Source organism: Muntiacus reevesi, chromosome 2 (assembly GCF_963930625.1).
Source record: "Muntiacus reevesi chromosome 2, mMunRee1.1, whole genome shotgun sequence".
In the NCBI taxonomy this organism is placed as follows: domain Eukaryota; kingdom Metazoa; phylum Chordata; class Mammalia; order Artiodactyla; family Cervidae; genus Muntiacus; species Muntiacus reevesi.
The window spans coordinates 273891363-273903545 of record NC_089250.1 but is presented as its reverse complement, the minus strand read 5'-3'; the positions used below and the strand labels follow the sequence as shown (position 1 = coordinate 273903545).

The 12183-nt window shown below is 43.7% G+C and overlaps 2 protein-coding genes across 2 annotated transcripts in view; one reads left to right on the top strand and one right to left on the bottom strand.

Moving 5' to 3' along the window:
• The window catches only part of LOC136161695 (zinc finger protein 420-like), a 121927-nt gene that overhangs the window by 50534 nt on the left and 59210 nt on the right, over positions 1-12183 (top strand). The gene's annotated exons all lie outside the window — the stretch shown is intronic.
• On the bottom strand, positions 2226-7599 carry LOC136159504 (zinc finger protein 678-like). The gene is made up of 2 exons (XM_065921810.1): positions 6675-7599; positions 2226-2848 (listed from the first exon to the last, which is right to left on the bottom strand). The coding sequence occupies exons 1-2, from the start codon at positions 7597-7599 to the stop codon at positions 2226-2228; spliced, it is 1548 nt and encodes a 515-aa protein (XP_065777882.1).

The window sequence follows — 12183 nt, the reverse complement described above, 5'->3', positions numbered from 1 at the left end:
CAAATTTGCTGGCATAGTGAGTGCATCACTTTAACAGCTCATCTTTTAGGATTTTAAATACCTCAGCTGGAATTCCATTACCTTCACTAGCTTTGTTCATAGTGATGCTTCCTAAGCATCTGGGTGAAACACAAGCTGGAATCAAGATTGCTGGGAGAAATATCAATAACCTCAGATATGCAGAAACCACCCTTATGGCAGAAAGTGAAGAAGAACTAAAGAGCCTCTTGATAAAAGTGGAAGAGGAAAGTGAAAAAGTTGGCTTAAAACTCAACATTCAGAAAACTAAGATCTGGTCCCATCACTTCATGGCAAATAGATGGGGAAACAGTGGAAACAGTGAAAGACTTTATTTTGAGGAGCTTGAAAATCACTGCAGGTGGTGACTGCAGCCATGAAATTAAAAGACACTTGCTCCTTGGAAGAAAAGCTATGACCACACTAGACAGCATATTAAAAAGCAGAGACATTACTTTGCCAAATAAGGTCTGTCTAGTCAAAGTTATTATTTTTTCAGTAGTCATGTATGAATGTGAGAGTTGGACTATAAAGGAAGCTAAGTGCCAAAGAATTGATGCTTTTGAACTGTGGTGTTGGGGAAGACTCTTGAGAGTCCCTTGGACTGCAAGAAGATCCAACCAGTCCATCCTAAAAGAAATCAGCCCTGAATATTCATTGGAAGGACTGATGCTGAAGCTGAAACTCCAATAATTTGGCCACCTGATGAGAAGAACTGACTCATTTGAAAAGACCCTGATACTAGGAAAGATTGAAGTCAGGAGGAGAAGCAGATGATAGAGGATGAGATGGTTGGATGGTATCACCAAGTCGTTGGACATGAGTTTGAGGAAGCTCCAGGAGTTGGTGATGGACAGGGAAGCCTAGCATGTTGCAGTTCATGGGGACACAAAGAGACAGACATGACTGAGTGACTGAACTAAACTGACTGACTGATGATGAGTATAAAATATCTGTAATAACACAGTTGGATGACATCTCATGGGGCTTCCCAGATCGTGTTAGTGGTTAAAAAAAAAAAAAAAAAATCTGCCTACCAATGCAGAAGACATAAGAGATGCTGATTTGATCCCTGAGTCCAGCAGATCCCCTGGAGGATGGCTGGGCACCCCACTCAAGTATTCATGCCTGGAGAATCCTATGGACAGAGGAGCCTGGAAGGCTGCAGCCTATGGGGTTGCAAAGAGTCACACACAACTGAAGCGACTTAGCAGGCACACAGAATGACAGCTCATAGTAATTCCTTTTTTTCTACTGGCCGTAACCCTCAAATAATTTGAGATCATATTTTTCATAAATGGCACAGTGTGTCATTTTCTCATTTTAACTATGGGACATTATGATGGTTACAATATGGATTCATAGGAGTATTGATGAGAGTTACCTACACTGCTCCAAGATATTGCTGCCTTGGCATCATTTGTATAGACCAGAAGCCCACGGGTGCCTTGCTTTGACACCAATTATTCTCATAAGTACACGTACTAGATTACACGTGCCTGAAAATTCATGAGCAAATGTCAATTCCTCATAGGTCTTCCCCAGCAGCCCAGGAAACCAGCACCCTTCCTAAATCCCAGGCCCTTCTGTTTTTACCTACTCATTTATTTCTGGCTGTGCTGGGTCTTTGTTGCTGTGCCGGCTTTTCTCTAGTTGTGGCGCACAGGCTTAACTGCTCCACGGCCGTGGGATCTTCCCGGAGTGGGGATGGAACCCAAGTCCCCTGCATTCTTAGCCACAAGGAAAGTCATTAATTCTCGGTGAGAATGCTTCATGTTCTGCAGGGAGCCTTGATACAGACAGACACCTGAGAAAAGGCTCTGGGACATGAGGGAGAAATATTCTAAAGCTCTGATCTTGACCATCATCAGAATAAAAGGGGGAGAAAATTAGCAGTTGAAAACCACCTCAATAGGCAACATCAGAAGTAGAGAATGAAAGGTTTATAAACTGTTAATGCAGGGCATTTCAGGAGGAAAAGCAGACGTAGCCTCTGACCCAGGACAGACGTTTACCCGAGAAGCGGCCATTTCCTCCTCTTTTCCTCCTGCCCTGGGTCGTTTTCTCCTCAAGGTCATGGGGAAGAATCACTCAGCGTCCTGAGATTACACCTTCCAAGGCGTCAGCACGGCGCCCTCGCCTGCTCCCCACGCGCCCACAGGCAGGAGCTTGACAAGCCGAGAAGGCCCACCTCTCCTGTCCTTGTCTCAGGAGAGATCAGGACGATCAGCTCCCCCCGGAGACGCACCGTCAGGCTCTCCTTTGTGTCCACACGCGTTCGCTCCCCGGATTCCGCCAGCACGGGACCGGTGAGCGGCACCGGCGTCCGCCTCCCGACCCCGGCCCGGCAGACCCCGCCGCCCCTCCGGGCCTGAAGCTGGCGCTGAGCCCTCGCAGACGCGCCGAAGCCCCGCGTTCAGCCCGGGCCTCGCCGGGAGCCGGAAGACGAGCAGCGCGGCTGCTCCCCGGGAGCAGGGGCCGGAGTTTGCGAGGAGGGGCCTCCTGGGCCCCCAGATGAGAACCGCTTCCCTGAAGATGTTCTCTGCAGCCTTAAAGTGGATACGAAGCCTCCGCAGTCTAAGAAGTGGTGAGTTGGCCAGTTTGAGGGGAAGCCGTGAGCCGGCACGTTGAACAAGCCCCCGTGGGTGCTGACGCGGCTCCTGTGACACCCGTCTTCCGTGGCTCTGAGCCGGAGCCATCGCACACAGCACCCCTGGGAGCCCTGAGCCGGCGAGGGCGCGGGCTGGAACCTCTGAGAACGCCGGCTCCGTCCGCCTGATGCCCGGGAGGGGCTCCTCCTGGGGGCGGCCCTCCGTGGCCGCGAGCTGCGCTTGGGGAAGGGGAGGCGGAGGCGAGTGGAGGACAGTCTTGGCGGGGTGAGGCTTGCTCTCCCAGATCTTCCAAAGTTACCCCGAGTCCCGGGCCCTGTCTCCCCCTCCCCTCCCTGCGGCCACGTGCTTCCGTGCTCAGTAGCTCAGCTGTGTCCCCCTCTTCTGCGACCCCGTGGGCGAGAGCCCTCCAGGCTCCTCTGCCCTTGGGGTTTCCCAGCAGGAATACTGGCGTGGGTTGTCATTGCCTTCAGGGGATCTTCCTGACCCAGGGATCGAACCATTGTCTCCTGTGTCTCCTACATGACAGGCGGATTCTTTACCACTGAGCCACCTGGGAAGACCCCTGGGGCCACAGGCATTCCCCAAATGACTTGCGTTGTGACCACCTATCCATAGGTGAGGGGGCCTCCCATCTTCAGAGGCCAGGAGGCACGAAGGTGTTTACATCACAGCGTTCTTTGAAAATAAACCCTAGACAGGCATGGAGGGTGGATTAAAATGTATGTTGGGAAGGGACCAAAGCCTTTGGAAATGATGCTGTAAATGTGTATCTGAAAGGGAAAGTGAAGTCGCTCAGTCATGTCCAACGCTTTGAGACCCCATGGACTGTGGCCTGTCAGGCTCCTCTGGCCATGGAATTTTCCAGGCAATAACACTGGAGTGGGTGTCATTTCTTTGTACAGGGGATCTTCTAATCTATGGATGGAACCTGCCTGTCTTGCATCTCGTGCGCTGACGGGTGGATTTTTTTTTTTTCCACTAGTGCTACCTAGGCATTTTTTGCACACTATGAGACATGTATAATAACATGTGTCCATCATGACAGTTTTACACAGATTATTTCATGGTTTTCGAAGTACTCTAGACTCTATATTCATAGCCTCACCTTTGCAACACTTGGGAAAAACACTGACTATAATGGTGTTCGCTTAAAAACATGGATTCCTGAAGTTTGGGGAAAATGAACTCAATGGAAAATAGGTAAAATATATCTAATTTTAAAATCTGTCATTTCTCAGTTCTTAGTAAATCAAAAAGTTTGAAAGTACCAATTTTGATCTAACGCTTCTAAATTCTTCAAAAGACCAGGGTACAAATACAGACACACTCTTCATTCTTAGCTTTCTCAGTGGTAATGTATACCTTCATATGTTTATATATTGCATTCAATGTATGTCAAAACCATGGAAAGAAGCTTCTTTAAGCGTAGACAAGAAACACGTGCTAAAAAATACATAGTGTAGAATTTTATGAATATTAGTTCAGAATATTAGCAACATTGCTTTTAATTACAGTTCTTGTGAGTTTTTAAGGTTTACACTTGTTAAAATGAGACTCTGGCAGTCTGTGGAATGTCTCAGTTCCACAAAGGACCACAAGGGCAATGAGGGAGGTGAGTTTATGACTCCAGGTCCTGAGAGAATTCACAGGCAGCCTTGAGGGCCCCTGAGGGAGGTCAGGCTAGAACCAGGCTGAGAAAGCTCCAGTACTTGGGGTTCAGGCCTTTCTAAGTGACCCTAGGTGAAGTGCTGTGGACTCTCCAGGCTGAGTGTGGATGGGTCCATTCAAACCAGAGGAGCAGAATTCTGGTGAGCTCTGAGGGTGTCACTGAAGCAGGGCCTGTGAAGTAGACCCTGGGGTTCAGCAAGACTGCTGGTCTCAAGGAAGGGGGTGATCTAGGGCAGGTGCTCACAGGACTGGCTGGTGTGAGTTCAAGCATCTGCAGGCTGCCTGCTCCCCAGACAGACGCTGAGGCAGCAACAGCATGGAGCAGTTCAGGGGAGCTCTCAACAGTACTCTGTATGATCTTTCTTATTAGAACCGTCACAATGTCTCAACAGTTACAGAGTTGGGGAAAGGTACAATGTAGAAATGATGGGAAATACAGGAAATTATTTGAGGTTTAAAGGCACTAAGGAAGCTAATTTCTGCAGATGCCATCCCTCTGGGCTATAAACAGTTTATTACAATTCCTTCCCTGCAAACTTAAAAAGGTGGGAGAGGTTAATGGTGGTGGTGGGTTAACAATTCATTCATTACACATCAACTGTAACACTACAAACCATTCTCTTCTATTAATCAACATATATTAATTCACACATAGTCAACATAGAACATTTTACAATCCATTCTATGATCCTTGGGCTTCCAAGGTGGTGCTCGTGGTAAAGAACCCATCTGCCAATGCAAAGCACATAAGAGATGCATCTTACTTAGTGATCACCATGTGATTCTTGATTAAATAGAGATTACAAACTTTCAGAAACATTTCTGTTCCTATGATGAAATGATCTGAGAATTGTGGTTTGTATGCTTTACAAAATGGAGGCTAGTTATTTAGTAAACATGGATGTACATTAACTATATGACTTTTCCAGGAAGGGTTTTCTACACTTTTCTTGGAGAGAAGGAAGATGTCCTTACCACAAGTCTGTCTAGTAATATGCATGATTTCTCGTGTTGATGTAATAAAAATACGTCAGATTTTTTTAATGGACTATATAGTTTTATTCTTAAAAATCAAGTGACATAAGTATTACAATTTTAGAACAAACCTCTGTCTTACATTAATACAGGGAATGATTCCTGAACACTTCCATCATGGTAACCCATAGGGATGTTTGACGTCAATGACATACAACACCACTTAGATGTTCAGTGTACACATTACATTACTGTGTTCTTAATCTTCTAATGGAAAATAAATACGAATGATTTCTCTCTAGATTAGAAGGGCTTCTCTTATCTTTGAGGCAGCAACCATCAAAAACAAAAATCAATTTACACACTCTAAATGAACCTTACCATGTAGCAATCTGAGAGTCAAATTACATTCATTTTGCTTTCTTAATAATCTCAAATAAGGTTAGTATAAACCAAGATACATTAATAATAACTGTACCTCTCCAAACATCCGCCCCTTCATCTTGTGTTCCACGCCAACATATTAATTTTCTATGCATTTTAACAATGGATTACCTTCTACAGTATTCTCAATTCAGTCATTTCAGAAAAGAGGTATAGATGCAAGGTTTTCTAATATGCATTATCTGATATTTATTTACATTTGATTTTTAATTAAGCACTATTCTACATTTTTTTTACATTATTCACACATTTTTCCAGTGTAAATGCTCTCATTTTTTTCCTAAAGTACATAAATGTTTAGGACAAACCTTTTTGATCACTTATTGACTTCTAGCATTTTTCTCCAATATGTGCTGTCTGGTGTCAAGTGAGGTGATGGCTCTGATTAAAGCCTTTGCCACATTCCTTGCAAATGTAAGGTTTCTTCAGAGCATGAAATCTCTGATGTCTAGTGAGACTTGAATGTGGAAAGTGAAAGTGAAGTCACACTCAGTCATGTCCAACTCTTTTAGATTCCAAGGACTGTAGCCTAACAGGCTCCTCTGTCCATGGGATTTTCCAGACAAGAGCACTGGAGTGGGTTGCCATTTGAGATCTGGGTAAAAGCTCACACTCTTTACATTCGCATAATTTCTCCCCAACGTGAGTTCCTTGATGCTAAGTAATGCTTCCAAACCAGTTAAAGGTTTGGCCACATTCCTTATACTTACAGGTTTTCTGGGGCTTCCCAGGTGGCGCTAGTGGAAAAGAACCTGCCTGCCGGTGCAGGAGACATAAGAAACTTGGGTTCAATTCCTGGATTGGGAAGACCCCCTGGAGGAGGGCATGGCAACCACTCCAGTGTTCTTGACTGGAGAATCCCATGGACCTCTGAGGAGCCTGGAGGGCTACAGTCCATGGGGTCTCGAAGAGTCGGACATAACTGAAGTCACTTAGCACGCACACATGTGCTTGTACAAAGTTCCTCTCCAGTATGAATCCGCAGATGTATAGTAAGACTTGAGTTCTGATTAAAGGCTTTGCCGCATTCTTTACATTTGTAAGGATTCTCTCCAGTATGGATTCGCTGGTGTCTAGTAAGAGCTGAGCAACGGGCAAAGGCTTTCCCACAATCCTTACATTTATAAGGCTTCTCCCCAGTATGAATAACCTGATGTTGAATAAGATTTGAACAGCGGATAAAGGTTTTGCCACATTCTTTACATGTGTATGGTTTCTCCCCGGTATGAATTCGCTGATGTTGAGTAAGGCTTGCACGCCACTTAAAAGCTTTGTCACACTCCTTACATTTAAAAGGTTTCTCCCCAGTATGAATTCTTTGATGTTTAGTAAGTTTTGAGCACTGATTAAAGACTTTTGCACACTCTGTACATCTATAAGTCTTCCCCCCAGTATGAATTACCTGATGTTGAGTAAGATTTGAACAGCTAAAGGTTTTGCCACACTCTTTACATTTGTATGGTTTCTCCCCAGTATGAATTTGCTGATGTTGAGTAAGGCTTGATTGCCAGTCAAAGGCTTTGCCACATTCTGTACATTTGAAAGGCTTCCTTCCTATATGAATTTGTCTATGTCTGTTTAGACTTGATGATTTACTAAGAACTTTTCCACATATATTACATTTGCAGCATTTCTGCTTAGTCTGAATAAGTTTTGAAGACTGATTACAACCTTTACCATATTCACAATTATGATTTTTCTCTCCAATATGAATGCTCTTATAACTAGTAAGATTTGAACTTTGATAAAAGACATTTCTACATTGATTACTTTTAGAATCATTGTCTGATAATTGAAGTCCCTCATATTTCATAACATTTGGGTCTTGGTCAAGGTTATAACCAGTTTCATTGCATGAATAGCTTCTCACTCCATCATACATACTCTTGTAATTATTGGGAGTAGAGCTCTTGTGTAAGGCATTACTAATTTTACTACACTTGTAAAGTTGTTCCACATTAATTATATACCTTCATATGTATTGGACAGTGATGGTTCAGTAAGGTCTCTCCCAGTAATATCAATATTACAGATCTCAGAATTGGCAGAAAATATCTGTTGGTTGAGGAATAATAAACCCTTGCTAAAGGATTCATTAAATTGATTATACTGGGAATTTTCCCCCTCATTTTTAAATTTCTGGTTTTCAGGCATTTTTGAATGTATGTTTAATCGAAGCTTATGTTCAGAAAGGTGTGGATGATAATTTGCAGTAGAGACTGGATGACTTTCCAGATTTTCCACATTTTTCTCAAGAGAACATGCATGTTTCAAAAAATAATGTGGATTTTTCCTTACCAACATACACTTCTCTGCAGATGTTGATCTCTCAAACTGGTGTTTTTCCCAATTTGATTCATAGCCTTGATTTCTGTTGGCAATAATGTTTGCATTATGGGAAACTGTCTCAATTTCTTTATATCCAGGTAAACATCCTCTCTGTCCTTCACATGCCATTGTATATTCACAGTCTTTCATTAAAAGTAAGTTGCCAAGGTGAACTCTTTCATATACTTCTAGCTTTGCTTTGGAGATTAAATCTTCTAACCCTGGATTTTTTGGCATCAAATCTTGCATGTTGTGAGATGACACAGCTGAAAGATACCAAAGAATGTGGTATTTTACTTACAAGTCTCAGTGAATATCCTTAAAATTTTACATAAAGTTGCTGAACACTTAGCTAGATTGAAAATAAAACGGAGACGGAAGGGCCAAGATGGCAGAGGATTAGGCAGACATGGAGTTGATCTCTCTCCACAAACGCATCAAGAATACATCTGCAAATGGAACAATTCTCACAGATCCTCTGCAGAAAACTAGCAGAGGACCTGGGACGCCTAAAAGGACAAGAAGGATTCCTGCTGAGACAGGTAGATCAAAAGAAAGGAGGAGGAAAGGAAGAGGAAAAGAAGCAAGATGGAGCCTGCAACCCTGGGGGGAGCAGAAAGAGAGGGGTGGTCTCCACATCTGGGGAAGAGACCATGGCAGCCAGCGTGTGGCAGCAGGACAGTGAGAGCTGCACCCAGGGTACCGCCCCCAGCCCTGCCCACCCAGCCTGAGAGGGTGTCCACCACTGCAGACAAGGGCGGGGTGCTGGAATGCGGGGTTTGGAGAGCAGACCCAGGCAGAGGACTGCTGTGGGCTGTGAGGAGACGTCCTGGGGGGACGGGAGTGAGAGAGGAGCTCTGCAAACAGGAATGCTTGGGGAGGAAGCCTGAACCACCATAGAGCAGAGCGCCATTGTTGAGTGAAGCCCAAAGCGAAGACCCACCATTGTTGGTAGCCTTTCTCCCCCTGTGCTGGCCCCTCCTCACCAGGCACGATGAAGGGCTCATCCACATGCACAGAGGGGGCTCAACACTGCTGAGCCCCAGGGTCTGGAAATTAAGGAAGTAAAGCTGATATCTCCACTGGAAGTTGCACAAACTCGTTTCTTTCTTTCTTCTATTTTTTTTTTTTATGTTTTATTTTGAAGTTTTATTGTACCAGGCCCACAAACTCGTCTCTGTACCATCACAGCTGTCTTTGTAAACTCAGCCCCTTTAGAACGTCTGAGTGGACAAGGACGGCTCCCCCAGTCACAGCAGGTTAGCTGTAGCAGCTGTAGACTTTGTGGGCTCCCACACTAGGGGGCGGGGCCAGGCCGGAGTCTGAGCTGCCCCACAGCACCACAGCAGGTCCAGCTCCATGATGAATGCAATCCTGGGCCCTGACTTCAAGGATCTATGCTGGTGACCTGGTGAAAACAACATCTGAGAGATACCAGGGCAGTGTGCCATCATACTCATGGTTGAGGTGGGGCCAAGGGCAGTGCCAACCAGGGTCACACGAGACTCACCCAATGGGGGAAAGTGACGCACAGAGCACATCCCAAGGGGAACATCCCCACAGCAGCAATCCTCAGGGGCTTCTCTCCCGGGGGTGTGCTCCAATCCCACCTGCCTCTACACAGATCAGGATCACAGCGAAGAAACAGATCTGGGGGCTCTGTTCCACAAACCAGGGCGCAGACCCACCACAGACAGGGCGGTGACAGCTACAGGGCGAAGGGGAAGCTCCCCTCAATATCCAGGGCAGGCTCGGGTCACAGAAACAACAATCAAAGCCCAGATTAAGGGGATAAGGGCACAAACCTCTGGACCAACCTCACCCATTAGGGTGAGGACACCACAGCAAGAGGAACTAGGATCCTGCGGCCTTCATAAGAGAGACCACAAGCACAAAAAAATTGGACAAAATGACAGGACAAAGAAATATGTTGTAGAGGAAGGAGCAAAATAAAAACCTACAAGAACCACCCAATGAAAATGCGATAGGCAATCTAATGATGACTTTTTGCTTTAAATCATCTTGAATTGAGACACCAGACATTTTCACAAATATTAGGTGCCTAATAATTCTTTAATCCACTTCTTACCATGTCTGTTTTTATTTGTGCATATTCTATTCAATGTTTGAATCTAAAAATCATAAATGATATTGACATACAACTAATCAGAAAGTGAGAACATATAGAAAAAGTCTGGGGAAGCTGATAACAAACAAGATAAACTTAATAAAGTAGTAGTTCTTAAGAAATTAAATAAGAAATGAGACTTTAAAAATATGATGGGAACACAGGGAACTCTGCTCAATGCTCCTTGGAGACCTAAATGGAAGGAAATCTAAAAGAGACTGGATATATACATGTATAATTGATTCTCTTTGCTGTACAGTAGTACAACATTGTAAAATGGCTCCATTCCAATAAGAGCTTTTTAAAAAGATGTCTTCATATAATCTAAAAATCTTAACAGTGATGAACAACCATAAAAAGATGGTAGAAAATGGTCTAAGCTCCCATGCCAATTTATTTGAAAATTCATTGAGTTAAATGAATACATTAAAGTATTTTAGCATTGAGAAATCAGAACAAATACACTTAAGATATTTAACATGAGTTCATACGATGAAAAGAGAAACTTTGAAGTAAGCCTGAGATTTGCATTCTCTCATTTTAGGGAGGTTTTGATTTATGCAGCGAAGACATTATTTGAGTTTAAAATTTGCAAGGTCATATTTGTAGCTTGCAGTGTTATATAATATAAATTAGGGGGGAAAAAATACCTGTCCCCAGTTTTCCTAGAACTTTGGCAGTGTGTCTACAGCTCCACTCACACACTTATGTCTAGAGGTGGAAACAAAGTTTAAAAACAGCATCATAGAGTCACTCAGAAGTGTGCACAGTTTTCCTAGGACCCCCAAGAAATGAAAGAGCAGCCAACTCATGCAGGTTGTCACAGGCCAAGAGCAGAGTTTTAGTTCTCACTGTGAGTGAGAAAAGTAATCCCTGGAGATGAATTCCTGAATGATTTAAGAGACAGAATGGGGCTGTCTATGACAGCAACAGAAATAAACCCAGACTTTTCCAAAATCTTATCCACTGAAGCAGATCTTCCCAAACCACAGGACAAAGGCTGACTTCCTCACTGCTCCTTGGACCTCTTACCTGAGTCATCGGCTCCATTCATTCACACCTACCTGGGTATGTGGCTGTTGTCTCCATTCTCCTTACATCCCAGAGATGCTTCCTTTGCTCCAGAAAGATGACCAGATCTGGTTTAACGACCACAAGACCTGTTCATCAGGAAAAGGGGACTTAGTTGTGCTGGAGATTCATCAGTTTTCAATCCAGTGTGTATTCAGGTGAGAAGAGAAGGTGTGGTAGAATATTAACACGGCCTAGAAAATGATTTCCCCAAATACTTTATTGAAAGTACCTTTACAACACTAACAAATACATAAAAATCAGAACCTGAGATTCTGGTCAAGTACTACAAGGCAAAAATAAGTAGTGGAAATCTGATTTTGAAATGAGGGCAGAAATATTTTATACCACTGAACTTATAACATTCCTAGTAATCTCCTTCCTAGAGACGGAGGCAGATTACATCAAGAAAGAGGAAGGTTAGAATCATAATAAATCATCATGAAGTCTTTCTAATCTCCCAAACTTCCATTTTTTCCCTAGAAAGCAGGGATCTGAAATTCTATTATAAGGAGCAGATAATTCCAGGAGACATTCAGAAATGCAGAAACCAAAACTGTGAGGGTACTTAAGGGATTCTGGTAGGAAGTTGTCCTCACCCAAGGAGGCCAGGTTCCTGTAGTTCTCTAACATCACGTCCCTGTAGAGTTCCCGCTGACTGAGGTCCAGACATCCCCACTCTTCTAGAGTGAAATCTATGGTCACATCCCGGAATGTCAGCAGTCTCTGAAATACAAGTTGCATATGCCATGTGACCATAGCAAGACTTCCTAATGCGACCCAAGATGAAACTAGCTAGAGAAATGGTTTTGATTTAGGAGAATGTCTGGTATTACACAAGAATATAATTTTCACATGCTAATATTCTCTATCATATTTTTAGCCCCAGAAAAAAGGTAGTATATGATTCACAAAACCACTGTAGAGATTCTTTTTATC

Coding starts and splice junctions, on each gene's coding strand:
- LOC136159504 (XM_065921810.1), bottom strand. CDS start 7,599: ATGTATGATGGAGTGAGAAGCTATTCATGCAATGAAACTGGTTATAAC. Junction 2,849..6,674: donor TCATACTGGAGAGGAACTTT/GTACAAGCACAT, acceptor CCCTTCCCCAAG/CGCAGCTCGCGGCCACGGAG.